Here is a 26983-nt window from a genome sequence, read left to right on the forward strand (position 1 = left end):
TTCAAAGAGACAAGGGTCTGTGTGAATTTCAATGAGCTTCGGTGAACAAAAGACCCACCATCCATCCTCCACAACACAGCACTGGTTACTGTCTGAAAGATGCTGTACTCCAAAATCCACACCAACAGGAGATGGACACAACAGTACTTGCTTGATTCTGATTGCTGAAGTGCAGTTTGAAGACAGGATGGAGTGTGTGTGTGTGTGTGATGTCTGAAGTGCCATATGGTACCACCTCTCCTCTCTCATCCCTCCATTCTCCACCCCCCCTCCCCCAGGTCTCCTGATGTGATTTCTATTTATTCCAGTCGTGACTGCCAGACCCCTGTCTAGAGAAAAACGAGCCGCTCACACCGATGACACTTTTAATCTTTGAGGAATAGGTTTCTTAACAGAGAACACACTTAAAAGGCATGACTTTTAAAATGGACCACAACATTCCACTGATGGAGGAGTAGTTTTTGGGACGAACAAAGTTGTGAAGTGGATTTTTTTTACGTCTGGCAAAGACAGGTGAGTGCATGGTCAGGTTTTGGCTGTACATACATCCACAACACTGTGTAAACTGTGAAATCACAGTCACATCATACACATAAAAAAGGATTATGTAAACCATAATATTTGTCTGTTATGTATCATGTGCAACACAAGGGATTGGAGCATTTGCTTTTCTTAATTCTTGGTTGGAGGTTATGTAGAGTCATGCAAAAGTTTATGCATGGCAGTGTTTATTGACCCTAACCCTAATTTTGACGACTGGAAAGCGACATAAATTGAATAAATGACATATGCCACATGAAATTATTATTTTCTTAAACTCTAACACTCCATTACAGTGCAATACAATGTATAGAAACAAATGTATAATGTACCAGGGCTAAGGACTATAAATGTAATTATGGTTTATAAACAAACATAACGTATTTTATATATTTGTGTGTTTTTTTAAGGTTCTATAAAGAAAATGAGACTTTTAGTTTTCTGCTCTTTCAGCTGCAGTTAAGACAGTACAGCAAATTCATATATTCTTTCTCTTATGTAACACCATTACAGTATTACTCCTGTAATCTGAGTGAATATGTTGTAAATCTGCTTCTACACTTGGAATAAAACTAACTGGATTATTGCTACAAATAAAACAGTCAGCTCAAATACGGTGAAATCAGCTTCAAATGAAGTATAAAACCCAGTTCTCAGTCTCCTTTGGTCAGTTTGTGTGTATGCGTGTGCATGTGCGTGCGTGCGTGCGTGTGTGTGTGTGTGTGTGTGTCTTGTACTCCGCGAATATATGAGTCAACACATGTAGCCCCACTTCACTGCCTCAAGCACTTATTGATTCAAATTGTGGGGAACTAATCACTACTTCTTTACACATGGTTGCTATGGATGCCAAGGCTATCTCCACGGTGACAGCAACTTCTCTGAAGGATTTGATCCCAAATGGCCATCCTCTTCGACCTCTGTTCACTACACGTGTAACTTTAAGATGCTTGTGTAATCTCTATTGGAAAGCATGGCCAGTAGAATGAGAGTCTCTTTGTTCAACATGCCCAATGCCAAGTGTTAGCTAAAGGGGTATAAACACTCAATAACTGTGATGTGGACCAATGATACTGCATTCTCAGGAGTGATGAAGCACCTTACACTTCTGGCATGGTCCAAAGCCAATCATCTCATATTGGTACCTGCACTCACTAATGAACTTGTGACTAAATGGCATCAAATCCTCACAGCAATATTTCAAAATAGTTTTGTTTATTTATTTATTTATTTATTTAAATCAGGTGCAGTCACTGCAGCAAAGAGAACAAACCCTAATAATACCTTTAAGTGATGCGACAACGCTATATAAGGACACACTTCCGTGCACTAACCCCACACCTTACACCTTATATGGCCAAATGTTTGGGGACACCTCCTCATCTTGCATCTCTTTTGACATAAATATGGTGTTATGCATTCATATGTGATGAATTATTACATTAATATTGTAAAATGAATCAACAGAAGTCCTGGAGATGAAAAAGAGCATGTGAAATCTGTGCAATTTATAAATCTGTGATTAATATAGAATACAGTACAATGATGTTCCATAACTGAAGGTACTGAATATGTACCTTTGAAGGTACCACCACAGTGTGAGTGTATGTACCATCCATCCATTATCTGTAACCGCTTATCCAATTTAGGGTCGCGGGGGTCCAGAGCATGGGGCGGCACGGTGGCGCAGCAGGTAGTGTCGCAGTCACACAGCTCCAGGGGCCTGGAGGTTGTGGGTTCGATTCCCGCTCCGGGTGACTGTCTGTGAGGAGTTGGTGTGTTCTCCCCGTGTCCGCGTGGGTTTCCTCCGGGTGCTCCGGTTTCCTCCCACAGTCCAAAAACACACGTTGCAGGTGGATTGGCGACTCGAAAGTGTCCGTAGGTATGAGTGTGTGAGTGAATGTGTGTGTGTCTGTGTTGCCCTGTGAAGGACTGGTGTCCCCTCCAGGGTGTATTCCCGCCTTGCGCCCGATGATTCCAGGAGTGTATGTACTAAATTTCATATACTGTGTTACAGCATGACAGGCCAAGTGCTGGACGAGAGTACAGATCTCACAGCCCATCGGCTCTCAGTGAAGACCTCAGTGGAGGATGATTCCGAGAGAGCAGACAGCATGCTGAGCCGGTGAGAATCACAACTCTGTTCCTACACTTCTGAATATTGTACAGTACTGAACAAAAGTCAGACTTCGGTTGTGTTATAACCAGTCTCTAAAAATACAAAATTTTAATCTGTCTTATGGGTAGAGGTTTGCTAGTCTGCAGGGACCTTTTTTTCCTTTCTGGGCTGCTTTTGCCCTTTGAGTCTTTACTGACCGACTGAGGTACTGTGTGTACTGAGTGTATCTCGCTAGTGGGGTGAAGAGGGTAGTTGCCCCAAGACCTATGAAAAAAACATTCCTTTAAACTGACTCTTCACACTGAATTGGTTAAATTGATTCACATAACAGTTTAATTCAACCTTTCTGTGGCATTTTTGCTCATTTTAAGTCTGTTTTACATTATTCTAATCATTCTAATCAAATGTAAATTATAGTGTTTCCAAAGTTAACTTTATAAAACAAAACACATCTTATCATTAATTACCTTAAAATTCTCGTCACTAATCTCTCTGTGGTTTTAAATCTAAGATCTACATTTTCAGGCTCAGAATTAAAGCTTTGTGCCCTTTATTAAGAAGGGTCACATGAAATGTTGCAGAAAACATAATAGATGTCACATTTTATGCCATTTTTTGAAACACGTGTCATTAACAGGTCTTTGTTACTCCCAAGGATTTATATTTTGAACCCATGTGAATGAATTTGGCACAAGAACTAGAACTTTTTAGTTATTTATTTTTTAAAATGCAGGGGTTCTTATCAGAAACATCTCCTGAAAAATTAGTAATTACTTGGTTGACATTTTGAGATGTAACTTTTGCCAAATACTGTCAAGTTTTATGTGCCATATATAAGCATATTATATATATACTAACAACTGTGTGTCCTAAAGTGGCCAATCAATATGTGATGACACGTCTTCGGAGTTGCAGAGGGTGGCCACACTGGAGCCTCGAGGCCTGAACTCGCGGAACTCTTTCAGAGGAAGGGGAGCCCTTTCACGGTGAGTGCTGTGCTCAAAGGACAGTTTAGTTATTGAGATGTAAACAAAGCCTTTTATAGATGTTTGATTTGAAATGATTACATGTGGATACGTTTAACTTGATTTCTTTACAATGATAGTCAAAAGGACTAGAGGTCACAATGTCTACAATTTAAATATAGCCACCCAAAACAACCAGTGAACATACAGGTCTCCTGAGTTTCAATATCTAATATCGATGATGAAAATGTACACTCTCCAAAAAACAAAAAAGGTAAGGCAGAGGTAAATTATAGGCAGTAAAATAGACGTTAACACTCTAAATGTACCTTTAAAGGTCCAACTGTGGTTGTAAAGTCCAGTTTTGTTCACTAAAGGTACATTACGTTCTTTTCTACAGAAGGAGAGGTGAACATTTGTAAGATTTCAGTACAGAACTGTGTTAAATATAAGAATGTAATGTAAGTCCTGGAGATTAAACTGGGTGTATGAAATCCACATCATTTTAAAATCTACATTTAATATATAGGGTGGGCCATTTATATGGATACACCTTTTTCAATGGGAAGAGGGTCATGTGACACATCAAACATATTGGGAATTTCACAAGAAAAACAATGGTGTGCTTGGTTTTAATGTAATTTTATTCTTTCATGAGTTATTTACATGTTTATGACCACTTATAAAATGTGTTCAAAGTGCTGCCCATTGTGTTGGATTGTCAATGCAACCCTCTTCCCCCACTCTTCACACACTGATAGCAACACCACAGGAGAAATGCTAGCAGTATCTGTAGGTTCAGTATGTATTCAGTGCGATTCATAGTTTTTTTTCTTGTGAAATTCCCAATAAGTTTGATGTGTCATGTGACCCTCTTCCCATTGAAAAAACAAAAGTTGGATCCAAAATGGCAGACTTCAAAATGGCCACCATGGTCAACACCCATCTTGAAAAGTTTCCCCGCTCCCATATACTAATGTGCCACAAACAGGAAGTTAATATCACCAACCATTCCCATTTTATTAAGGTGCAAACTATTAACAAATATTTTCTAGAACTTCCTGTGATGTATTAACCACCTGAGACATTGTGTTCCTATAACCACTGTACCCTAACATTGTGTGTACAGTAAAATGCCAATGCAAAAATGAAATTGTACAAGGACACTGTGATGTGTGCCAGGTTGGTGAGTATGGTGGTCACGCTCCGTGAATGGGCTCATAAAAGTCTTCATGATGAAGAAGAGAGGCCAGACTCTTTTCTGGAGCGTTTTCGTGGACCTGAGCTTCGCATTGCTCCCAGCCGCATCAGCAGCAACAGACTGGACCAGCAGGACCCAGACAGCAGTGTCAAAACCAAGTAAGAGCCTCTGTTCTCTTAGAGTATAAACCTTTCAGTGTATGTATGTATGTATCTTTACACTTATATAGCGCCTTTCTAGACACCCAGGGACGCTTTACAATCCACACTGCTCTGAACGCTCAGAACACTCAATCCACACACACTGGTGAGAAGCAGCAGCCAAATGCGCACAGCGTACTCTCGACCAGGAACGACCGTCCACCTGGAGGACTGCATCGGGCACAAGGCTTTCACCCAGGACAGAGCACCAATTCATATCTGGGCTCACACACATTCACTCACACATACAGACATTCATTCACATACACACTCATTCACTCACACACCAGGACATTTTATTAGAGAGGCCAATTCACCTACCCTCCATGTTTTTGGACAGGACGTATTATACACAAGTGGATCCTATTAATGGTTCTGAAAATGTAGTAGAAAGTACCAAACCCTAAAAAATGCAAGTATGCAACACAATACATTTGGAACTGCGGGTTGTATTTGATTATCCATAATGTAAACTCTCAATCGATGGTCACAAACACTGATTTAAAGAACTACTGCACCACAGAATTTATTTCTAAAACCTGTCCCCTGTATCTGATCCAGCGAGAGGTCTACTTTGAGTTGAAGCTAAGTTTTCTAAGGCTACCTTAAAGCATACCTCAAAAAAGCATAGACTTAGCTGTATGCCTAAAATAATGATAGATTTAGTACAAAAAACACTCTTTTTTTGGGAATCTTTAATAGGAAGAAGTCAGATGTTTTCATCCTTGCTGCAGCAGATGACCTGTACTACCACTGGCTGTTTTTCATTGCCACAGCTGTGCTGTACAACTGGTGTATCCTGGTGGCCAGGTAAAAAGTGCTATCTTTTATTTTGCTTTATAAGTAGTTATTTACAATACCATTGACATTAATGACATTAAAAGCCTGCATTGTTTTGTATACAAAAGATCAATTCTAGAAAAAGACTTGCAGAAGCACAATTGCCCAATGGTTGATAGAGACAAAATGTCATAAATTACATAAACCTTGAATGCCTCCAAAAGCTACGGAACTGTGCAAATGTTGTAGGCACCTGAGAATATGAGATTTTAAAAGCCTAAGAGTTTATTAGAATAAATACAAACACCTATTATTACAGTAAATAGAGATATTCTGTGTGTGAATGAGTTGGTTTAACCTTTTCCAAATCTCTCCTCATGGCAGTCCAGTGTTATCTAAAGTTATCATCCAATACCAAGTTTTACAGGTTAATAAATACTTCAGTATGTCAAATAATGTGCACTGTTGATTTAAAAAATCCATACGATCAAGGAGAATATCTGGAAACAAACCAGCTCACAACACATCAAATAATAATGAAAGGGGAAATAAATCCTTTTAAATGTACTGTGTTTTTATTTATTTATATATTGTAATTATATATAATATTATATATGCAAGGGTGGCACGGTGGCGCAGCAGGTAGTGTCGCTGGTTGTGGGTTCGATTCCTGCTCCGGGTGACTGTCTGTGAGGAGTTGGTGTGTTCTCCCTGTGTCTCCATGGGTTTCCTCCGGGTGCTCCGGTTTCCTCCCACAGTCCAAAAACACACATTGGTAGGTGGATTGGCGACTCAAAAGTGTCCATAGGTGAATGTGTGTGTGTGTGTTGCCCTGTGAAGGACTGGCGCCCCCTCCAGAGTGTATTCCCGCCTTGCGCCCAATGATTCCAGGTAGGCTCTGGACCCACCGCGACCCTGAACTGGATAAGCGCTTACAGATAATGAATGAATGAATGAATTATATATGCACCATTTGTATATATAAATATAAATAATAAAAATAATAAATAAATTATCTTTTCATTACAAAAATAAATAAATAAATAAATAAAAATACAATAAATTTAAAAGGATTTCCCCTCTGAAAATTAGCTGGTGTGTTGTGAGCTGGTTTGTTTCCAGATATTCTGCTTGATAATAATATTAAGTGACTAAAACTTTTGCACAGTACTGTATGTTACAAAATCATTTTAAAATGCTGTACATATGCTGTCTAATGTCTGAGTTATTGTCTTTTCTTTCATAGTTTTGTGATAAAAGTTTGGCCTAGATCCATTTTCAAAAACAATAGAGCATAATACACAAGGGATTTCTTCAGATTGGCCACTTTTACTATTACCTGATAAGGCAGGGACCCTTATCTGCTAGCACTGTTCTAATAAGCTTCATGAAAAAAAAATTGATTAAAGAGCTTCAAACCTAATGAAGCAAGCAGGTCTAAATTAGGCCCTTATTTAAATGATGATTTATGCAAATACCTGTGATTGTGCCAAGTGCAAAGGGGGGCATTTTCTCCCACAGGCTCACAATTTAGCCATTCATATTTCAAAAACAGGGCCTGCTTTGATGAGCTTCAAACCAAGAACTACATTGTGTGGCTGGTTCTGGATTACCTCTCTGATCTTGTCTACATTCTGGACACCTGTGTGAGACTGAGAACAGGTCAGAAGGCTTGGTCAAATATCATATTTAGGTTGAAGAGGTCATTGCTTCAGATACCAAATAACATGGATGATTCCTTGTTGCAGGTTTCCTGGAGCAAGGTCTTCTGGTGAAAGACCTCAAAAAGTTAAGAGACACCTACATCCGGACACTCCAGTTTAAGCTGGACCTCATATCCATCCTGCCCACGGACCTGGCCTACCTTGCTACAGGCATCCATGTCCCAGAGCTGCGTTTTAATCGTCTTTTGCGCTTCTCTCGGATGTTTGAATTCTTTGACCGCACAGAAACGCGCACGTGCTACCCCAACACTTTCCGCATTGGCAACTTGGTTCTCTATATCTTGGTCATTATCCACTGGAATGCCTGCATCTACTTTGCCATCTCAAAGTCGATTGGATTTGGCTCTGACCAGTGGGTCTACCCTAACATCTCTGATCCTGAGTTCGGCAGCTTGACGAGGGGATATGTTTACTGCCTCTACTGGTCCACCCTCACTCTCACCACCATAGGGGAGATGCCTGCACCAGTGCGAGATGAGGAGTACCTGTTTGTGATCTTCGACTTCCTCGTGGGTGTCCTCATCTTTGCCACCATTGTGGGAAACGTAGGATCCATGATCTCCAATATGAACGCCACACGTGCTGAGTTCCAGGCTCGCATCGATGCCATCAAGCACTACATGCAGTTCCGGAAGGTCAGTAAAGAGCTGGAGGCTCGGGTCATTAAGTGGTTTGACTACCTTTGGACCAACAAGAAAGCCATTGATGAGCAAGAGGTGCTCAAGAACCTTCCCAACAAACTGCGGGCGGAAATAGCTATCAATGTTCACTTAGACACTCTGAAGAAGGTGCGGATCTTCCAGGATTGTGAGGCTGGGCTGTTAGTGGAGCTGGTTCTCAAGCTGCGACCTCAAGTCTTCAGCCCTGGAGACTATATCTGTCGGAAAGGTGACATTGGTAAGGAGATGTACATCATCAAGGAAGGTCGGCTGGCTGTGGTGGCCGATGATGGCGTGACACAGTTTGCCATGCTCACGTCTGGCAGTTGTTTCGGAGAGATTAGCATCCTCAACATCAAGGGTAGCAAGATGGGCAACCGTCGCACTGCCAATATACGAAGCATCGGCTACTCAGACCTCTTCTGCCTGTCCAAGGATGACTTGATGGAAGCTGTGATGGAATATCCTGAAGCCAAAAAAGTGCTAGAGGAGAGGGGCCGAGAAATCCTGCAGAAAGAGGGGCTGTTGGAAGAGCTGGGTGCAGGGGGCCTCACAGGGGAACAAATGGGTGAGAAAGTAGAGCGCCTGGAGGCCTCCCTGGATACCCTGCAGACCCGCTTTGCCAGGCTGATGGGGGAATACACGACCACTCAGCAGCGGCTCAAACAGAGGCTCACAGCTCTGGAGTGCAGGATACAGCGCTCTGGTAGCGGTTTTCTGTCTGACGGCAATGAGAGCACCATTGATGGAGATGGCACTCACAGTGAGGTTAATATTCAGCTGTGAATGTAACGTCTTCATTTGTTCTGGATATGAATAAAGGCATAATGTCTCTTTTAGTTGAAGATTGAAACATACGAAGACTGTATGTTGCCTTATATTGCTTCAGAACTGTATAAAATGTGAATATATATATAAATAATTTGTATATAATTAGATTTCCCTCAAAATATCTGTTTTGTTCTTGTGGATGTACTTAAAAGTGGGGCCTAAATAGCAGCAGTGAATATATTTTATCTCTGCTGACTTGACCGCAAATGACTGTCTCTATGTGAAATACAGGACATACATAAAATTCTCATTTGAAAATAAACAGAGTAATGCATTGTTAAAAAAGGAAGCATTCTTTTATTCTTTTATACACAAAAATCACAAAAAAAGACAAAAACTCCATTATTTTCTCTACAAACATTTCCCTATCATTTACAACATGGCAAATATTGCAATATCTTAAATGGGTATTTTCTCATTTATCAGCATGTGTTTCCCTTAATTGTAAAATCAAGTGTTTTACCTTGTTAACATGTTACTGTGGTGTGTTTTAAAAGCTAAAATGTATGTCACAAATGAATTAAACAGCCAATGCCATGCCTGAGCATTTCAGATTTAAAACGGCAATGTTGCAAGGATGGTCTCTAACGAACAGATTCAGACACACAACATTTCTTACTTCATACGCCCGAGAAACCAATCACGTCTAGTTGCCGGGCAGGGCTTCCAACTGAAGGTGAGTGGTGGAGGGCTGTGTTGAGATAGAGGTGAAAACTATGCACATATTCATACATTTGTGCATACTGAATGAAGGCAAAGGTGTAAAGTTAGAGTTAAACCACTTTAAAGGCATTAGAGATTTCTTGAGTATACTTTCTAAATCAGGTATCATTCTGTTGACCCTAGGTGAGTTTAGGTGTCCAATTGATGCTATGATTTTGACAATAAAAATAGCTCAGTTTAAGTATTAGCAAGCAAGATTAACCTTCTGCTGTATCACCACTGTAGCAAGAAACGTAACATGTTCAAAACAGATGCAGCTTAGGTTGCAAGATGTATTTTACCTGGAGATTGAATTCCTATAAACTGTAACGTTACAAGTTTCTGAACAGCAGCGCCACTTGCTGGATTACCACGTGAATTAACCTGAATTTTAGATTCACTGACCGTTTCTAGAATTATTAAGCTATTGCCTGTCCATGGGATCATAAATTTACGTTTATAGAAAATGAATAAATAATTTATTCAATAACACATTTACGGTTTACTCCAAATACAATTAATCACAAGACCTCAGGATTACGTCTACTGTCGTGTATGGTTTTCCCGAGGTCAATAATTTTTTTATTATTTATCTCTGCGTTCAAACAATGAAAAAAATATTTACTTCATAGTAATTTTAAAGGCCCCATTAAAGACATGTCTCAGCTTTTTTGGAGAAACATGCTTCTCTTTTAGACAGGCCATGTAACGGGGAACTTCCGCTGCATCCCAAATCACTACCTTGGAGTCTTTTGAGTGAATCGCCTATTAAACCTTTTTTAATTTAAGATTGGTTCCCCATAAATATTAAAAATGATGTGATTTAAAGAATATACTGCTAATAGTGGGGTACTATTTGTGATATACTCTTTAGTACCATAGTGAGTATGCTCAGAAGTAGCATTTCACCACCGATGTAGTCCACTATGTAGGGAACGAGGATCCATTTTGGATACGGTTCTGAGAACGTCGTCGAGGTCCTTTAGTGACAGCGGACGCCGAGGGGACGGGCTTGTATTTGCGCGCTTAGCTTCTTTTAAGGTATGGAAAGAAATTATCTCCGTTTGTTTTGAGGTAAGTTTAATGTCTCCTTTATCGTCTTTTACTTATTACTCCATTAATTCCAATAAAATAGTAGTATAAATGATACGCGGGCCTGTTCAAGAGTGCTTTGCGGACGCAGAGATATTTAGCGCTGTGTAGTTTCGGTTAGCTCCTCAGGCTAACTGTGATGGTAACAAACTCATGAGGAAAAGGCAAAGCTCTTCGGTTCTATAGAGTAATGCTTAACATTAATACGTAATGGTTTATCTACGATTATTGCATTTATAACGTTACCTGACCCTTTGTAGTCCACTAAATTGATAATAGTTTAATTGATAGTTGATGATATGTTGGTATTATCTACATGAGTTAACACATTACTAATAAATACAGACTTGGCCAGTTTTCCCTTCCAGCTTAAAGAGAGGGACCTCAAATAATGCCCGTTATTTCCTGCCAGCTGGTTAATTAACTTCAACAAGACTAGGATAACGTGCTTTATAGCTAGTGACTTTAAAGAAACATATTGGAATACGTCAAAATCCAGTCACTCGTTTAATGTAATTTCCAGTCATGATCTCCATTTGGTAGAACGTATTAGATTTACAGTAAATAATCCTGATGGTGTTATAAAGGCTATAAGATGGCCCATTTGCACGTGGAATTTAAAAGAACTTTTACCAAACCCTGTTTGTGTTTTAAAAAAATGTTTAAAGTTGTAGTAAACTGGGGCCGTGTAAATGGTTAAACCACAAAGACCATCAACCAAAGCTTTCAACTTTCTGAGGGGTAAAAATTTAATTCCACTTTTGTTTCAGATCTGAAAAAAATGTGCACTATTTCTGTCCATCCACTGTTAAAGGACGTCTCTACACTATGGGTCTGAAAGGATGTTCAGCTTTCAATAAGTTTATAATGAGGAAAACAACTAACAAGAAACTACTTGCAAAATTGACAAATCACACTAAAAAACTGCTTGTGCTCATGGCGCTCAGTGTCACAGGATCTGACATTAATTGGATCATGAGTTGTAGAAAATGCAACCACCTTCTTAAAAGTATCTGTGCGGAGATCTATAATTAAAATACTTAAACAGACATATGCAGTTTGTGTATGTCCAGCCATGGTTCTTGATCTTTGATAGAAACGCCACTGTAAATTGAATAAATATAAATTGGTCTCTGACTTCTTTAGGGTGGAGTATACTTATGTAGTACGTTTAGAACCAAAATAAGGAGAGAACTAGAATCTGCCGAATGAAAGGTGTGTGTGAAGCATAGAGAAGCTCTGAACGGTCAATTAACTATTTATTTCTTGGGGCTAGATTTTTGGACAAGTTCATTTCAGTGTTTGACTTAACTGCAGCATCTTTGATCTTTCAGACTTACCCTAGACTTTGACTAAACCTACCTTTTAATGTTTTCCTCCATTTTTCAGTGTCTTGAAAGTGGAAGATGTCATTCTCATTTGGACAAAGTAGTGGAGGGGGTTTTACTTTTGGAACCCCTAAAACTACAGCCACAGTTCCAGCTGCCACAGGTTTTGGACTCCAGACCAGTACACCAGCAGGAGGTGGCTTCACTTTTGGAACCCCGACTCAGCCTCTGGCTCAGGCTCAGCCTTTGGCGCAGGTTCAGGCTCAGGCTCAGCCTCTGATGCAGTCTCAGGCTCAGCCTCTGATGCAGGCTCAGGCACAGCCTCTGATGCAGGCTCAGGCACAGCCTCTGATGCAGGCTCAGGCACAGCCTCTGATGCAGGCTCAGGCTCAGCCTCTGATGCAGTCTCAGGTTCAGCCTCTGATGCAGTCTCAGGCTCTGGCTCCAGCTACAACATCCCAAATAGCAGGACTACTTGCACAGCCCGCAACAAGTAATGGCTCACAAGGAGGATTTTCCTTTGGTGCCATATCACAAAATAGCACCGGTGTTGGAAGTTTTTCTTTTGGGTAAGACTCTTTTGATAATTATTAGTGGGCAGATGTACTGAAAATAATTTTCTTGTCATGTAATAGGAAAATGACTCTATCATTTTCCGAGTGGCAGATTTTTAGACATTTATTATATTCATGTGCTTTAAAATGTTTTTCTTGCTAGTGCGGCCACACCAAAATTAGGCCTTAACATTCCTGCGGCCTCTCTGCCCGCCACAACTGGAATGCCACTGGGAAACCTAGCAGCGTCCTCCTCCGGTGGCACAGGCTTCACACTGGGTCTCTCTGCCCAGACTACGGCTGCAGCCCAGCAGTCTACAGGAGGCTTCAGCTTTGGCATGCCGAAAGTTCAGGCCACAGTACCTGCTACGGCACAGACCACTCCTGCGCTCTCATTGGGTTCAGCACCCACAGGTGAGTTTGCCTTGTTAAACTCTGGACCACAAGGCTGTGAATTTTTATGGCATATTTATAGAAGTGTCAATATTAGTGCAACAAGCTGGTAATGTCTTTATTTAAAAATAATAATAAATTCTGTTTACACATTTTCCACTGTGGATTTTTTAATTCCTTGAATCATCTGTAGTTGTTTTTTAGCCCAGCTGCTATGACTGTGCTCCTGCAACTTTTTTTTCCTGTAACTCTCATGTTTTCTAATTTTATCATTGATTTTTTTTTTGGGGTAAAACACTCACTGTAAAGGTCTCACACTGACAAGTGCTGTACCTGCATCCAGCTCTACTACAGGAATCAGCTTTGGGATCAAACCTGCAGGTATGTGTGTATTGTTAAAAATGATTCTTGTCACCATTATAATAACACTAAGATGGGAAGGAGGGAAAGGTTTAATACAGTATCTGTTGATTATTTTACTTTTCTCCTATCACTAGCCACCCCAGCTCTAGCTACTACTGCAGCCGCTAACCAGTCTGTTCCAGTATCCTCACTGTTTGCCATGCCCCTAACACCAGCCACAAACTTCACTTGTAAGATATTAAATGATCTGTTTGACTGAATATTGTGCTTCATTTTATAGCAAAATCAATCCTGCTTGTTTGTACAACTCCATATTTGGACATATATCAGTTACATTGGCCAGTGCCTAGAATGCATTAAAATGAATGAAGATGCATCACTCTGTGTTTTCTTCTCTTCTGCCAGTGGGAGCCCCAGTAACATCAACAGCTCCAGCTGTGACCTCCGCAGCCAGTGCCTCCGCAAGCTTGACTCTCAAGCCACTAGGAGTTGCTGCGACTAGTGTCGCAACAACAGGTATTCTTTAAAATATCAAAATCTGCTCAATTTAGGGTATGGAAAAGGCAAGGCAGAAAAGGAAGCAGTATACTCGCATATAAACACTTACAAAATTATAAATATTTTGTCCTCTCCAACTAGTGGACTTTATTACTGATATTTCTGAAATGTATATTCTTTTCTCCATAGCTGCCGCTACAACAGCAGCTGCTCCAGGCTTTTCTCTTGGTCTGAAGCCTGCTGCCTCTGCTGCTCCAGTCACTGCAGCAGTCACTGCTACTACTACCATCACAGCCAGGTACACTGTAATTAGGGATGTCATGATACAAAAAATGTACAAGTCAGTACCAATAACACTAAAATTCTACAATTCTCAATATGAATTTTGATACCACAACAAACAATAAACCAATTAAGCATTGACGTTGAATGCATGTCAACTTAAATCTTTTATTTAACCCGATGTGTTGGAAGGTGGCTGATTGGCTGTAGAGCGAGGCAACCTCCCTCACACCCCTCCTGTATTTAAATGGTCTCAGTGGGAGAAAGGCAACTAGTGAAAGAAATCTAAGCTTTGAAGACTTTGTGACTTGAGGTTGTGGCTGCAAAATAAAACCATTTGGGTCGTCTCTCGCGCTGCTTGGGTCTGTTAGTCGGTAAAACTGAATGTGCTCTGCTGGTGCACTTCCCTATAACTTGGACCTTGATTGGTCTACAGACTCGATTGACGTGTTGTTGGAAAACTGTGAGCCTAAGCTACATATTTTAATTGTTTTTAGAATTTGTTGTACTTTTTGTAAACATTTTTAAACAAACCCTAAAATTACTAATGAAAGTTTTGACGGAAACACTCAAATAATGTCTGGTTTTGAAGGAGACAAATGTAAGCACTGGCATGCTTGGTTTGTGTGAGTCGCTCTTTTTTTTTTTTTTTGTCATTAGACTCAAATACAAAATACTTCCAAATTTTCCTATTTATTTTTTAATAACCCAGTTGTAATGGACCTGTTGCTTCTCCTGCCAGTGCGATTCCTTATGTTGGTGTTGTTTTATCTTTATCTGCTTATTAGCGTGTAGGCTTCTGGTGACCTTGTCAGGGAGATCTGTGAAACCTTCAGCACCTCCGGTACCACAGGAAGCAAGAACTGTTGTTTTTAAAATCTTTGGAATTGAATTAGTACTGAAGTATCAGTTATTGTGACGTCTCTTGACTGTAATACCTGGGCTTGAGTGAAGCAAAAAATGTATTTGATCATTGTTTTACAATTAAATTTTCTGCTTTTTTTAAAACTGCATTTTACTGTGACCTATAGCACTGCACCAGTGATGTCATATGCCCAGTTGGAGGCCTTGATCAATAAATGGAGCTCTGAGCTGGAGGACCAAGAAAGACATTTTCTTCAGCAGGCAACTCAGGTTAATGCTTGGGACCGAATGCTGGTGGAGAATGGAGAAAAGGTAGCTGAAATATGAATTTAATATTTGTCTTGTATTTTGCAAAGTAAAGGTTTTGTTATTTTAGTAAATGGATGCAGCGTTATCCTTTCAGCAAAACAGATAATGGAATGCAGTAAATCTCTCATTGTTTTCACAATCCAGTTATTGAGATGTAAATATTAAATTAAGAGTTAGGGGAAATAAAATGATTGACATATTCAAGAATTTTTTTTTTTTTGCTAAACGTTTGGAAAAATAGATGCAAATCCCAATTAATAAAACAACTTTTGGAATCCTGGTGTTAATACATTGGAGTCATCTGGCTAATATAGTTGATTAAATTAAAGTTATGTTGTTTTTCTGCATATGTTTGAGGCTAATGAGATGTTTTTCTTAGATTACAGCCCTTCATAAAGACATGGAGAAAGTTAAACTGGACCAAAGAAGGTAAGATTGTGGAGCTGGGAAACAAACTTGATCATTTTAATTGATATCACTATCGATATTACTCAGGTGTGATATGAAAATGACATTAGCTGATATTTGTCTGATTCCCTGTTTGTACTTGTTTTTCGATATCTCAGGCTAGATCAGGAGTTGGACTTTATCCTGTCACAGCAAAAAGAGTTAGAAGAACTTTTGGCACCGTTAGAGGAATCTGTGAAGGAGCAAAGTGGAACCATTTATATGCAAAATGCTGATGAGGAGCGAGAGAGAACGTATGTAGTTTTCACCTGCCACCATTTAGACAACATTTGTAAAGCAAATATTGTATTTGCATAAGATTAATTTATCAGTTATTAACACTGTGCTGTTATTTTCACATGTTCCATCATTGACTTTCTGGAAGGTATAAGTTGGCCGAAAATATTGATGCTCAGCTGAAGAGAATGTCCCAAGATCTAAAAGAGATCATCGAGCACCTGAATACATCCAACGGGCCAGCAGACACAAGTGACCCGGTATGTGAAAGTCCATACTTAAAAGATGACGCTGAGTATAGCCATTTAGTATACAAATATACACGTTCATTTTTTACAGTTGAACTAAATAAATCTGAATATACATAGACATTATATGTTTTATTTCAATTAAAAAAATCAGTAAAACTAAAAATCAGAGTCATTATTAGGCTTGTAAATAAAAATCACAGGCACGGTGGCGCAGCAGGTAGGTGTCGCAGTCACACAGCTCCAGGGACCTGGAGGTTGTGGGTTCGAGTCCTGCTCTGGGTGACTGTCTGTGAGGAGTTGGTGTGTTCTCCCTGTGTCTGTGTGGGTTTCCTCCAGGTGCTCCAGTTTCCTCCCACAGTCCAAAAACATACGTTGGTAGGTGGATTGGTGACTCAAAAGTGTCCATAGGTGTGAATGTGTGTGTGTGTGTCTGTGTTGCCCTGTGAAGGACTGGCGCCCCCTCCAGGGTGTATTCACACCTTGCGCCCAATGATTCCAGGTAGGCTCTGGACCCACTGCGACCCTGAATTGGATAAGTGCTTACAGATAATGAATGGATGGATGGATAAAATCACATTACTCAGCATCTGGGGTCTTTTACTTAAACTTTTTTTAAGAAGATTGTGTTTTAGTTGTCTGTGTTCAGTCTATATGGGTTATGTTAGTTTCAATACTCGTGATCATTTTTAGGCCAATATGTGCAGATACCATGCTTATTAAATATGCAATAACATTTCATTTTAAAATCTTCCTGCTTTAGCTCCAGCAGATCTGCAAGATCCTCAATGCACACATGGACTCCCTCCAGTGGGTAGAACAAAACTCTGGTTAGTATCTCTTAAGTCTTTAGCCTTTGAGTATGTGATGCTTTAAATTGAATGTTGTTACACCTAATGATTGTTTTCGCTGTACAGTGCTACTTCAAAGGCGTGTTGAAGAGGTGTCAAAGCTGTGCGAGAGTCGCAGCAAGGAGCAAGAGAAGAGCTTTCGTCTGAACTTCCAGTGATGCCAGCAGACAACAGACCCTTGTGTAGTGTAAATGAATATTAATGTTTTGGTAATAGTGTTGCAATAAAGAAGCTTGCTTTTTACACCTGCCTAGCATGTTTTTGCTTTTTATTGTATTTATCTTTTGGCTTCCGTTCATATTGTCAAATAAATGTGGTCTACCTGTATGGAAGCAAATCTGTCTCATCAGACTTCAAAATATTACCAGCTTTGAATTTGTAGCACTGACTTTGTTTTTGTTATTTTTTGCACTGACATTATTCATCTGAATATAATTGCTCTTGAATAGAACTCGTGAATTTTCAAGAACACGTTTTCACTGTTATTCAATGTTAAATTCAGATAAAAAATGTAAACAATATATTTAGAAGTTTCTCTAATTCGGTAGACGAAATTCAGACGCCAAAATACGAGTTACAAAAAATTCAGTTACACATCCGGGACAGAGATAATGTATAATAAAGAGATAATATCCGCGGAAAGAAGCTAAAGGTGTAGTTTTTCCCCGGTGTGGAAGTTGTGTTCGTATGTCTCCATCTAGCGGCGACAGAGTGCAACTACTGCAGCATTTAAGGTGAAAGAGAAAATCCTAATGAATCGACTCCTCATCGTTGGTGTCCCGGATGTCCCGGCTCCTGAAAAGTAATTCAAATTGTGGGGCAATAAAACCTGCAGTCACTCCCTCTGTGTGTCTGTGACAGTTTTTAATTATTGAAACACGTGACTTAGTATTCTACAACAATAGCAAAAGACATTATCTGGGTTTTTGACTGCTTGTCATTTATTATACAAAAGTAATGTTTTCGTCTACTCCCATAGTTCATGACACATTTTTAATTAGACAATGACTGGATAAATCTCACATCAATGAGTGCCGTAAGAGAGAGATGATACTATCTGAACTTAAATCCAGACACGGACGAGTGACTGAGGAAGATTAAAAAATAACAGATGAGGCGCGAATATAAACTTGGTTAAATACAGAAACGTTCCGTTACGGTTCCCTCGTGTACACCTATTGAATTACCGAGTGAGGAGCCGTTATTTTATGTTCTCAGAACTGTTTTACTAAATGTACCGCTGCATAAATAAAGTGAGAAAGACAGTACGGTGCAAAAAACAAACACAGGGAACTGTGCTGGTTCCTCACTGATATTTGTTCACGGCTCAATCTCAAACGGCTCCCTGCTTCCTAACTTGGTCACTTTGTAGATATTAAAATACTGCCTAACGCACAACATTGTCCAGCAAACAGTCATTCGAGATACGAGCCGCCTGCGTGCAGTTCTGCCCTGGTGTACAGTGTATAGTTTGAGTGCAGAAGCTAGACTCAGACCGTGGACATAACGCGGTACGGAGGGGGCACAGCGCTTTTTGGGACGCGGCCCTGACTGACTGAGACCAGAGCCAAGAGAGATACGCCAATCAGCGCCTGTGTTTCTGCGGGGAAACATGGCGCCTCGCTTTGTCTGATTTAAGCGGGCATTTCACGTTTTTTCTCCGATATTCTCCGACACAACATTAGAGGTTCATTTTACTCTCATGATGCTGACATCCTGCGTGTTCCAGATTAGGAAGAAATGAACAGCAAGGTCGTCAGGTATGTATTTAGCCAGAAAATGCTCTGATGTTTATTTATTAGAACCTATCACAAAAGAGTAACGTTAACCGGCACTCTGTGATTTTTCATGTGTTCATCTTATTTTGATCACATAGTGTTGTCTTTTGGTAAATACGACGACAGCGGTGTGGTATGGTGTCTTTTTGAAGCCTTTCCTGTTTTGGACTTAATCATATGCAGCATGAACTGTCTGCTTCGTTAGCGGTGGTTTTCGTTACTCTCCGCTCCGTCAGTTTACAGAAACTTGAAGGTGAACATTGAGTCTCTCTGAATGTCGTGTACGTTGCTGTTAGATATTGCACTGGTGTTGTGAATCGCACATGAACAGGAATACATGTATAAATGTGACCAAGGCCTGAGTTGTTGACACAGGAAGCACGGGGGTAACGTTATGCCACAAAGCAAGATTGTTCAGGTTAGCCAGATAAATATACAAAAACATCCTTCTTCAGTCCTGGTTATTAAACCCCAAAATCTCACGTCGGTTCATAAAAATGACTGTATTCATATTAAATGATTTAAAATAACTAATAACTACCTGTAGGTGTCGCTAGGCAACGGGCGAACTATCCATTCAAGGGGCTGCGTTGTTCATTCTAATTTATTCATAGGAACGAACATAAACAATAACATGGTACCAGGAATAAAAGCCACTAACTCTGGCTTTTTAAATCTCGTTGATTAATACGCACTGTCACTGATAAATAAATGCAAAATAAAGTTTGACATAGGCAGTGAAGACAGACAGCTTTAAAAATGATTGAAAATAGTCTGAGACTCTATACTTTTTTATGAACTGAGCACAAACATATTTGAGGATTCGGAGACAGAAGCAGGATTAGTGTATGTCCTGTGCTTTGTTAAAAAATGTAAACATCTAAAGGCATAGATAGATTTTTTTAATCTGTTTAATACAGCCACTTTGCTGCTGAGAGCATGTCTCTAATAGGATGTCCCCATTCTGTGTGTATTACTGTCTGACCCTAAAAGCAACAGGGCCATTTACTTGTTGACTAAGTTCACCAGTCTTGGTTTAGTGTGAGATAAATGAACATAAATGCAGTGGACAAATGTTTATTTATCTGTTGGTTGGTTGATTGATTGATTGCATTATTTATTTGGGAAATTTAGGGCTGGACAGTAATTCACTATCATTATATTTATATATCGCAATATAAAATATTTCAGTAGCAATTTTATTATTTTTAAACACCTTTCTCACATTCATTACAGGGCCCTGTTGTTCAGTTTAGTGCACTCAATTTAAAATTTTGTTTTAAAATATATATATATTGACAAAGCCAATATGTTTGATGGTGATGTCATGTATAACATTTGTTCTTGGAAGTATTTTACTTGATTTTATACTGTTCATATCGAAATCATAATCTGATCACTGCTGCTGAAGAGCTACAATAGACAGGACATTTATTTTCTAGGTATATGAAAGATTTGCTTCCACACCACTGTGAACAAAAAATAATAATAATAAAAATAAAGGACTGGACAGGATAACAAATGTTTGGAGCAATCTAAAGAACTGAAGGCATACAGACATACCTGGTGAACTTCATGGTCTGATAAACAAAATAGGTATTTAAGAGTGCAGATTTAAGAATCTGGGGGGAAAAAGAAAATGAATAAAAACATTAAAAGGGAGCACTGCCAGATTTCCAAATGTGAAGAAAATACCAGTGAAATGTTAGGTGTAAAATATTATACATAGTATTTTCACAAGGCTTTTGGATGTTAAATCTGAAGCTGACTAGACAATGAGAGTGTCAAACACCATATGGCGGATACAATTTTCTTTGATTATTGCATAATGGGGATTTTGGGTTCATTCTCAACATTTCAGCAAAAAACATCACACTTGCAGGCACTCCTGCACAAAACAAGTGAATTCATATGGAGGGTCAATTATGAGTGTGACTAGAAAAAATAGCATTGACTACCGCACCTGTGCTTTGACATGACAAAGAGCATCATGTTATTAACAGATGCGTCTTATGTGGTCTAAGCACTGTGCTACTGCAGGCAAAAGTGACTATTGGAAAACTGCAACTTATGCTTCCAGAAACATGATAGAATCTGAGAGCAAATACACAGAGGCGCCCATGTTTTCTGCCTCACTTCCTGGCTCTGATACAAAGTCAAAGCAGACTGCAGAAGAAACTGCTAGAGACATAGATGTACACAGAGGATTTATGGCAAACATGCGGGGTCTACTGTACTATCACATCATCTAAAGGGGATCTAAAGGAATACTGGGTAGTATTTTTTTTTTTATTATTATTTCTTTAAATGACACCTTTTTATCTTTACAAGACGTAATTCCAAATATCATTGTAAGTGATAATGGTCCATGCTTTATTTGCAAAGACACGATTTCTCGATTCAGTATGATTTTCAACATGTCACATTTAGTTACTTATATGCATAGTTTAGTGTAAATCGGAAAAGAGTACACATGATCAAGCAGCTATTGGCATTAAGGCTGCTGATCGTATGACCCTTATCTTGCACTGCTTAGCTAGAGGGCCTTGCTGCTTGAATGTGGCCTCTCACCTGCAGAACTGATGAACAGAAGAATTTGTACCACTCTTCCCTTCTGTTCAGGAGAAAAACCACAATGCACAACTTTGGAATGAAACTTATTAATGAAAGACGGTGTGTGGTCGATCAGCAAAATATATTCATTCATTGTCAAGACAATCAGAATGAAAGGCAATGATATCCGAGACAATGAAGCTGCTCCAAGGTTATGCGTTTTAAGAAAAGAACAAGACACAATTGTTGAAGTCTTTGAAGAATCATAAAACTGTTTGATAGTGCAGCAGTGCTGAGTTTGAATCTTCTACCACTTCTCATGATGTTTACAACTCTAGCAGAGATATGCCCATTTTGCACATGCACAGTAGTCCAGAAATATTCTGGAGTTTAACCAGAGGAGCTTTATTTGCAACATTCGTCCTGAGTCTTGCCCAGACGTTATCCTCCTCGCGCCCTAGTATAGACTCTGGGTAAAGTCTGAATCAGAGAATGTGCGAACGGTGTGGGAAATGTACCTGAGGATCTCCTGCACCACGCGTAAAATCATGTGTATCATCTCCCTCTGCAAGAGTGCATCTGACAATGAAAATCTCCTCTTGTCCAAAGTTGCTCTAAAAATTCTCCAGTGTTCATGTGTGAAAGTGGCAATGAAACACACAAGAGTAAGAGACAAACCTATGTTAAGATCCACAAGAGAAATTAAAAAGCCAGACAAGTTAAACCTGTATAATAAAAACAGCAGTATACTGAAAGAAAAAAAAAACACCGGGTGAACCCTGGAAGGAACAGTGTAGAATTCATAAGAATAAACATAAACAAAAACAATCCAAGAAAAAAAACATTTAGGGCCTACATTTTTTAATAGTAGCTTTTATTTGCGCCTTCTACTTCATTATGTATATGCAGATGAATATCTATGAATATGCAATTATTCCCTGCCTTTATCTCCACCTGCCCCTCTACTGCCCACATGCAGCTCAAAAGCTCTGCCCCACAAGATGTCGGGGTAGGTGTATGACATTAGATATGCTCTCTATCTGAATTCACTTGTTTGAGACTGCTATTGTTCAGCTACAGTTTCAAAGCTGAAATGCTCACACATGCCATTGAATGGTCATTTTCCTGATAATATGTCTTTTAGTACATAAAAAAAACTCATAGATGTTAACAATGTGAAAAACCTGATGTTCACTGGAGGAGGTCTTTGAGCCCTAAGTCAAGTCTATTCAATAGGAAAAGATTTGAGGGACTTTCCTTTTGCACAGTCCTCAACTTCTTATCTAGCTAATGCATAAATCCTGCTTTGTGGAACACTACCAGGGGTTAAATCATAATGGCAACATCTAAGCTTATACATTCAAAGGAAAGTGGTACCTGTTTTTTATTTCTGTGTATTTATATTATTAAAAAAAGCTGTAGAAATCAGTCAGAGTGATTTGGTTAAAACAAATCACAGCTCCAGAGAAACGAGAAAAAGAATTGTTCACATTTACAGAGTATGTGTTTACATTCACTTAATAATTAATTCCTAATCAGATTTATGCAGTTTATTATTCATGTGGTCATGTAAACGGCGTACTCTAATTTCTGAGACTGGAGTAAGGTCTGGAAATCATATTAATAAATCCATGATTTCAGCGCCGTAATCTGATTTCTCATACCCCGGTTTCTTTTGCATTTTTCTGTTTTGCGCATGTGCACAAACATAATTGGATAAGGTTTATAGCCATCTTCGACATATCCTGAAGTTGCCCTGTCGGTTCGTATCTGAAAATTCATTAAGTACTACAAAACTCCCACCAGTCATTTCTGCGGGCATGCATCCAGACGCTCAGGCCTTTGTCTAACAGTGTGAAACGTGCTGTGTCCATGAACGAACGCTCATTAAAGAATATGGTCTCCTTCAGCAGTGTAGAGAAAGCTGTGAGAAGATCAGCACTGCATAATATTAAATATCATAAGGAAATAAGATGCATATTTAAGAAACATGTAGTACGGGTCAATGTTTACTAAACTCACAGCAGGAAGTTTATGTCACATCTTTCTGTGATATTACTGGTTGTTGCAAAGCAGAAATCAGATTATTTGTGGACTCATTTAAACTCAGTTTTACCTTTTTTTTTTAAATTTTCTATATTTCCCAAGTGCATGTAAACGCATTCACCAGATTTTGTGCAGTTATCGTATTATTAAGTGCATATAAATGCACTCTGTGATAGACATTTGGAGAGTTTAGTGTATCTAAATGTAAAGTTAAATGTCTCACAGCAAATTGAAATCAAATGTTTTGTAAAAATGGTTATGAATACAGGTGGATTTTTTTTTGTAGTTATTTATAAAGACTGGAAATCCCTAGTAGTGTTCTGAAAGTTATTTGCACACCCTAGTATATTCTATAATATATATATAATATATTATATAATCCCTAGTACATTCCAGTTAGGCTCTGGACCCCCCGCGACCCTAAATTGGATAAGCGGTTACAGATAATGGATGGATGGATGGATGGAAATCCCTAGTAGTGTTCTGAAAGTTATTCGCACACACTCTCCTCTTCTCTCTAGAGCAGAAATACATACTTGTGGATAATAAGATTTTTGTGGTGAAAGTTGGACTGCTCCCTGTCAAAATGAGGATGTACATCCAACTGCTTATCTTAGTAGGAAATAAAAACGCACTGATATGACACTTTTATTTAAATAACTGAATATTCTGGCTTTGTGTAACACACCTTAAATAAAATAAATAATATGCCTTGTCTCTTCCAGAGCACATAGAGAAAAAATGTGGACCCATCAACAAAATAAATTCACAATTAATATTTGTTACCCCTCAGGCTTGAATTGTTTGAGGCTTATAATTCACTAAACTACTCCAGATTTTTCAAATAGTGGTTGAGAGATTGTGCAGCATGGATTTTTGTTAATTCGCCTTCATTTTCAATTAAATTGAGATGAGAATCTGTGGATAGATGTATCATCATGCTGTAAACGTACTTAAATGACTTAATTGCAAAACTGGAATAAGTTTTCAAAATTTCAATGTCACCTCTGAATTGACTTGAAGTAATGATTGCCATCTTCTCTAGTCATTCACTTTACATATAAAATATTGAGTAAATTATTTTCAGTGAGTCATCTTTGTTTCATTACAAATGCATTAGCCTATACGTTCCAGTCTTCTACAAAGACAATGCAGATTCATGATTAATTATGACTTTGATCCAGTCATCCACACACAATAACTGCTTTAGAACAAGCTAATGGTGTTCTCTTAAGGGGTTAGTGATGGATTTCCTTTGGCTTTCTGTCTATAAATCCAATTTCATTCAGCTATTTCTAACAGTTCTTCAAAACATTACAATACAAAGCAGAGAAGTGGCGTTTTATTATTTCTACATATGAAATTACTCTGAGAAATGGTGCACTGAAATATTTTTAACTTCTCTAAATCACATGAACATGTTGTTTTAATGAGGGGTTCCAACGTCTTTAGGCAGTGCCGTGTCCCAGTGATGATTTGACTGTAGTGGAGAAACTGTAAGGTCCTGAGACATTGTCTGGGACTTTGAGAGACTGTGAGACCATGAGGAATAGTGACCATGTTAGACATTGGGACTCTAAGACATTGTGAGACTAATGAGAGACCCAGAATATATCACTCAGAAACCGAGACACTGAGTGGGACTGTGAGACCCTGAGAGACTGTATAGGACCAGAGACTATTGGAGAGTGGTCGGAGGTTGTCGCCGGGTTTGGCGCCATTTTAGCGCCAACTCGAGTCATCTGGCAAGATGGCGCTCTTGCTTTGTCTCCTCGGCTGGAGTTAGAGCAGAGCGAGCCCGTGTTTTACAGCCGAGCGAAGCCGCGGGTTTATTAAACGCAACAACGTCTGTCTTGCGGAGGACGGAGCGGGCTTCGGGTTTTTCCTCAGAAAACCATTAAATCCTCCGGTGACTGAGTGCAGGTATGTGTGTCTCTCTGTGTGTGCACTCCGGGCCTTTACCGCTTCTCCATCACTCCGCTCCGACTCAGTCCTCTGCCGGTGCTTGCCGGCGGACTCTATCGCCTATTACACGGTGGGGACCCACTCTGTTATAAGAACAGTCGTGTTTCTGTAATGGACGGAATGAGCCGCTTACTACCTTTTTTCACCTCGACGTGTGCGGAAAAGCCAGGGGAAAAAAACAAAGGCTTCATCAAAGGCCTTTCCGCGAGTCCCGGCTCTGCGCCGCCATAAGGGTTTTACCTCCAGCTTTCTGCAGAAACACAGGCTCTTCGCAGACAAACGAGGCTCTTCTGACTAAACCAGAACATGCCGAGCACCCAGATATGACCGTGCATTTTTATCGGGACCGTGAATACGCTTAGGGTGGCTTAGTAAGTTAGTAAGACAACGACCTATTGACACCAAGAGTGTCTCACATGTTTCTGAACATTAACGTTAGCTTTTTCTATTGCCAGAAAAAAAATAACAAAAGAAGTGTTTAACGTTAAGCTTTTTGTATCTGTTTCTTTCACTGTCACGGCATTAGAAGTGGTTACGTTAACCGCAATTGTGTTTTGGGGTTCACCGCTGTAGAATGACCCTCTTCACCTGGCTGTGGTGGAGTTATGAATAATTTTAGCCGTTTTAGCTTAGCTTAGCTCTGTTTATATAATTCCTCTGCGCCATGACCGGCGTCCAGCACACTTTCAGACGTTTTCTTAGACACTGTACCGGGTTACGAGGGCGTTACAAGGCGTCTGTTTTGCTGTGTTTGAGTTGGTCTGAACTAGTTTTAGAGATGTTGACAGTCATTAGCGAACGTTAAGGAACCCTGCTGTGAAAATCAACTTTTATATTATGACATGCACATGCTGTATTTCTTTATTTGCTAGAACAAGTGTAATGAGGAAAAATAGTTATGAATCAAATTCAGACCGCAAGGGTTTCTGACATCATAAACCTGAGGAAACTATTGTCCGCTTGTGGGGCAGGGCTGTCTAGTTGCAGGTGAGCAGTAGTGGGGCAAGTGAAATGTGATTCAAGTACTCATTACACATTCAAAGATCAGTGTTCACTGAATGAAAGCGAAGGTTTAGGTATAGTGCTAACATGGGTTTTATAAAAATGTGTAATTTTGAGTTTTTAGAGGAATAATTGGATGCAGGTGGGATCTTCATGTTTTTGGAGGATGACAACATCAAAAACAAGAACACTACCTGTTGTATTAATAATGCATTTTGTTTAAAATCTCTTCCTGCTCCAAAACACCACTTTAATCTAAAGAATGAAGCTGCATAGCTTACAAGTTGTATGTTTTTTCTTTTTTTCTTTTATTCAAACCTTTTCAGGCTAAAATAACATTGTCCTCTTTGTAAAGTTATGCCTTCACTAAAATATTTCTTCTGTTTATTGTACTGCTTTCAATGTGAATGTATGTCAACCCTGAAAAAGTATTGCACAAGCAGTCATTGCTA

At 39.4% G+C, this 26983-nt stretch overlaps 3 protein-coding genes across 4 annotated transcripts in view; all 3 read left to right on the forward strand.

Annotated features, from left to right (window-relative positions):
• The first annotated feature begins 413 nt into the window (after positions 1-413).
• Positions 414-8974, forward strand: cnga2a (cyclic nucleotide gated channel subunit alpha 2a). Its single transcript, XM_066648990.1, has 7 exons — positions 414-513; positions 2558-2665; positions 3535-3645; positions 4807-4983; positions 5728-5835; positions 7361-7467; positions 7554-8974. The coding sequence occupies exons 2-7, from the start codon at positions 2559-2561 to the stop codon at positions 8972-8974; spliced, it is 2031 nt and encodes a 676-aa protein (XP_066505087.1). The 5' UTR covers positions 414-513; position 2558.
• Positions 8975-10678: 1704 nt separating this feature from the next.
• Positions 10679-17454, forward strand: nup62l (nucleoporin 62 like). The gene is made up of 13 exons (XM_066648991.1): positions 10679-10795; positions 12203-12710; positions 12859-13109; positions 13398-13469; positions 13586-13681; positions 13857-13967; positions 14139-14247; positions 15263-15407; positions 15784-15833; positions 15971-16105; positions 16237-16348; positions 17100-17166; positions 17254-17454. Exons 2-13 carry the CDS (start codon positions 12220-12222, stop codon positions 17343-17345), a joined length of 1731 nt encoding a protein of 576 aa, XP_066505088.1. The 5' UTR covers positions 10679-10795; positions 12203-12219; the 3' UTR covers positions 17346-17454.
• A 1321-nt stretch (positions 17455-18775) lies between these two features.
• Positions 18776-26983, forward strand: part of atrx (ATRX chromatin remodeler) — a 39804-nt gene continuing 31596 nt past the window's right edge. Inside the window, exon 1 of one of the 2 annotated variants that reach the window (XM_066648442.1) lies at positions 18776-18947. In XM_066648442.1, coding sequence (XP_066504539.1) covers positions 18928-18947 — 20 coding nt within the window. In that variant the 5' untranslated portion in view covers positions 18776-18927. Of the gene's footprint in view, positions 18948-25285; positions 25488-26983 lie in introns of those variants that run through there. The other variant, XM_066648443.1, reaches the window with a different exon arrangement.

This window comes from Hoplias malabaricus, chromosome 17 (assembly GCF_029633855.1).
Source record: "Hoplias malabaricus isolate fHopMal1 chromosome 17, fHopMal1.hap1, whole genome shotgun sequence".
In the NCBI taxonomy this organism is placed as follows: domain Eukaryota; kingdom Metazoa; phylum Chordata; class Actinopteri; order Characiformes; family Erythrinidae; genus Hoplias; species Hoplias malabaricus.

What these genes read in the sequence shown, in the direction of transcription:
- cnga2a (XM_066648990.1), top strand. Translation starts at nt 2,559, where the DNA reads ATGACAGGCCAAGTGCTGGACGAGAGTACAGATCTCACAGCCCATCGG. An exon ending in GCAGACAGCATGCTGAGCCG is followed by an intron (nt 2,666 to 3,534) that starts GTGAGAATCACA and finishes TGTGTCCTAAAG; the next exon opens with TGGCCAATCAATATGTGATG. An exon ending in GACAGCAGTGTCAAAACCAA is followed by an intron (nt 4,984 to 5,727) that starts GTAAGAGCCTCT and finishes AATCTTTAATAG; the next exon opens with GAAGAAGTCAGATGTTTTCA.
- nup62l (XM_066648991.1), top strand. Translation starts at nt 12,220, where the DNA reads ATGTCATTCTCATTTGGACAAAGTAGTGGAGGGGGTTTTACTTTTGGA. An exon ending in ACCAGCCACAAACTTCACTT is followed by an intron (nt 13,682 to 13,856) that starts GTAAGATATTAA and finishes CTCTTCTGCCAG; the next exon opens with TGGGAGCCCCAGTAACATCA. An exon ending in GTGGGTAGAACAAAACTCTG is followed by an intron (nt 17,167 to 17,253) that starts GTTAGTATCTCT and finishes TTCGCTGTACAG; the next exon opens with TGCTACTTCAAAGGCGTGTT.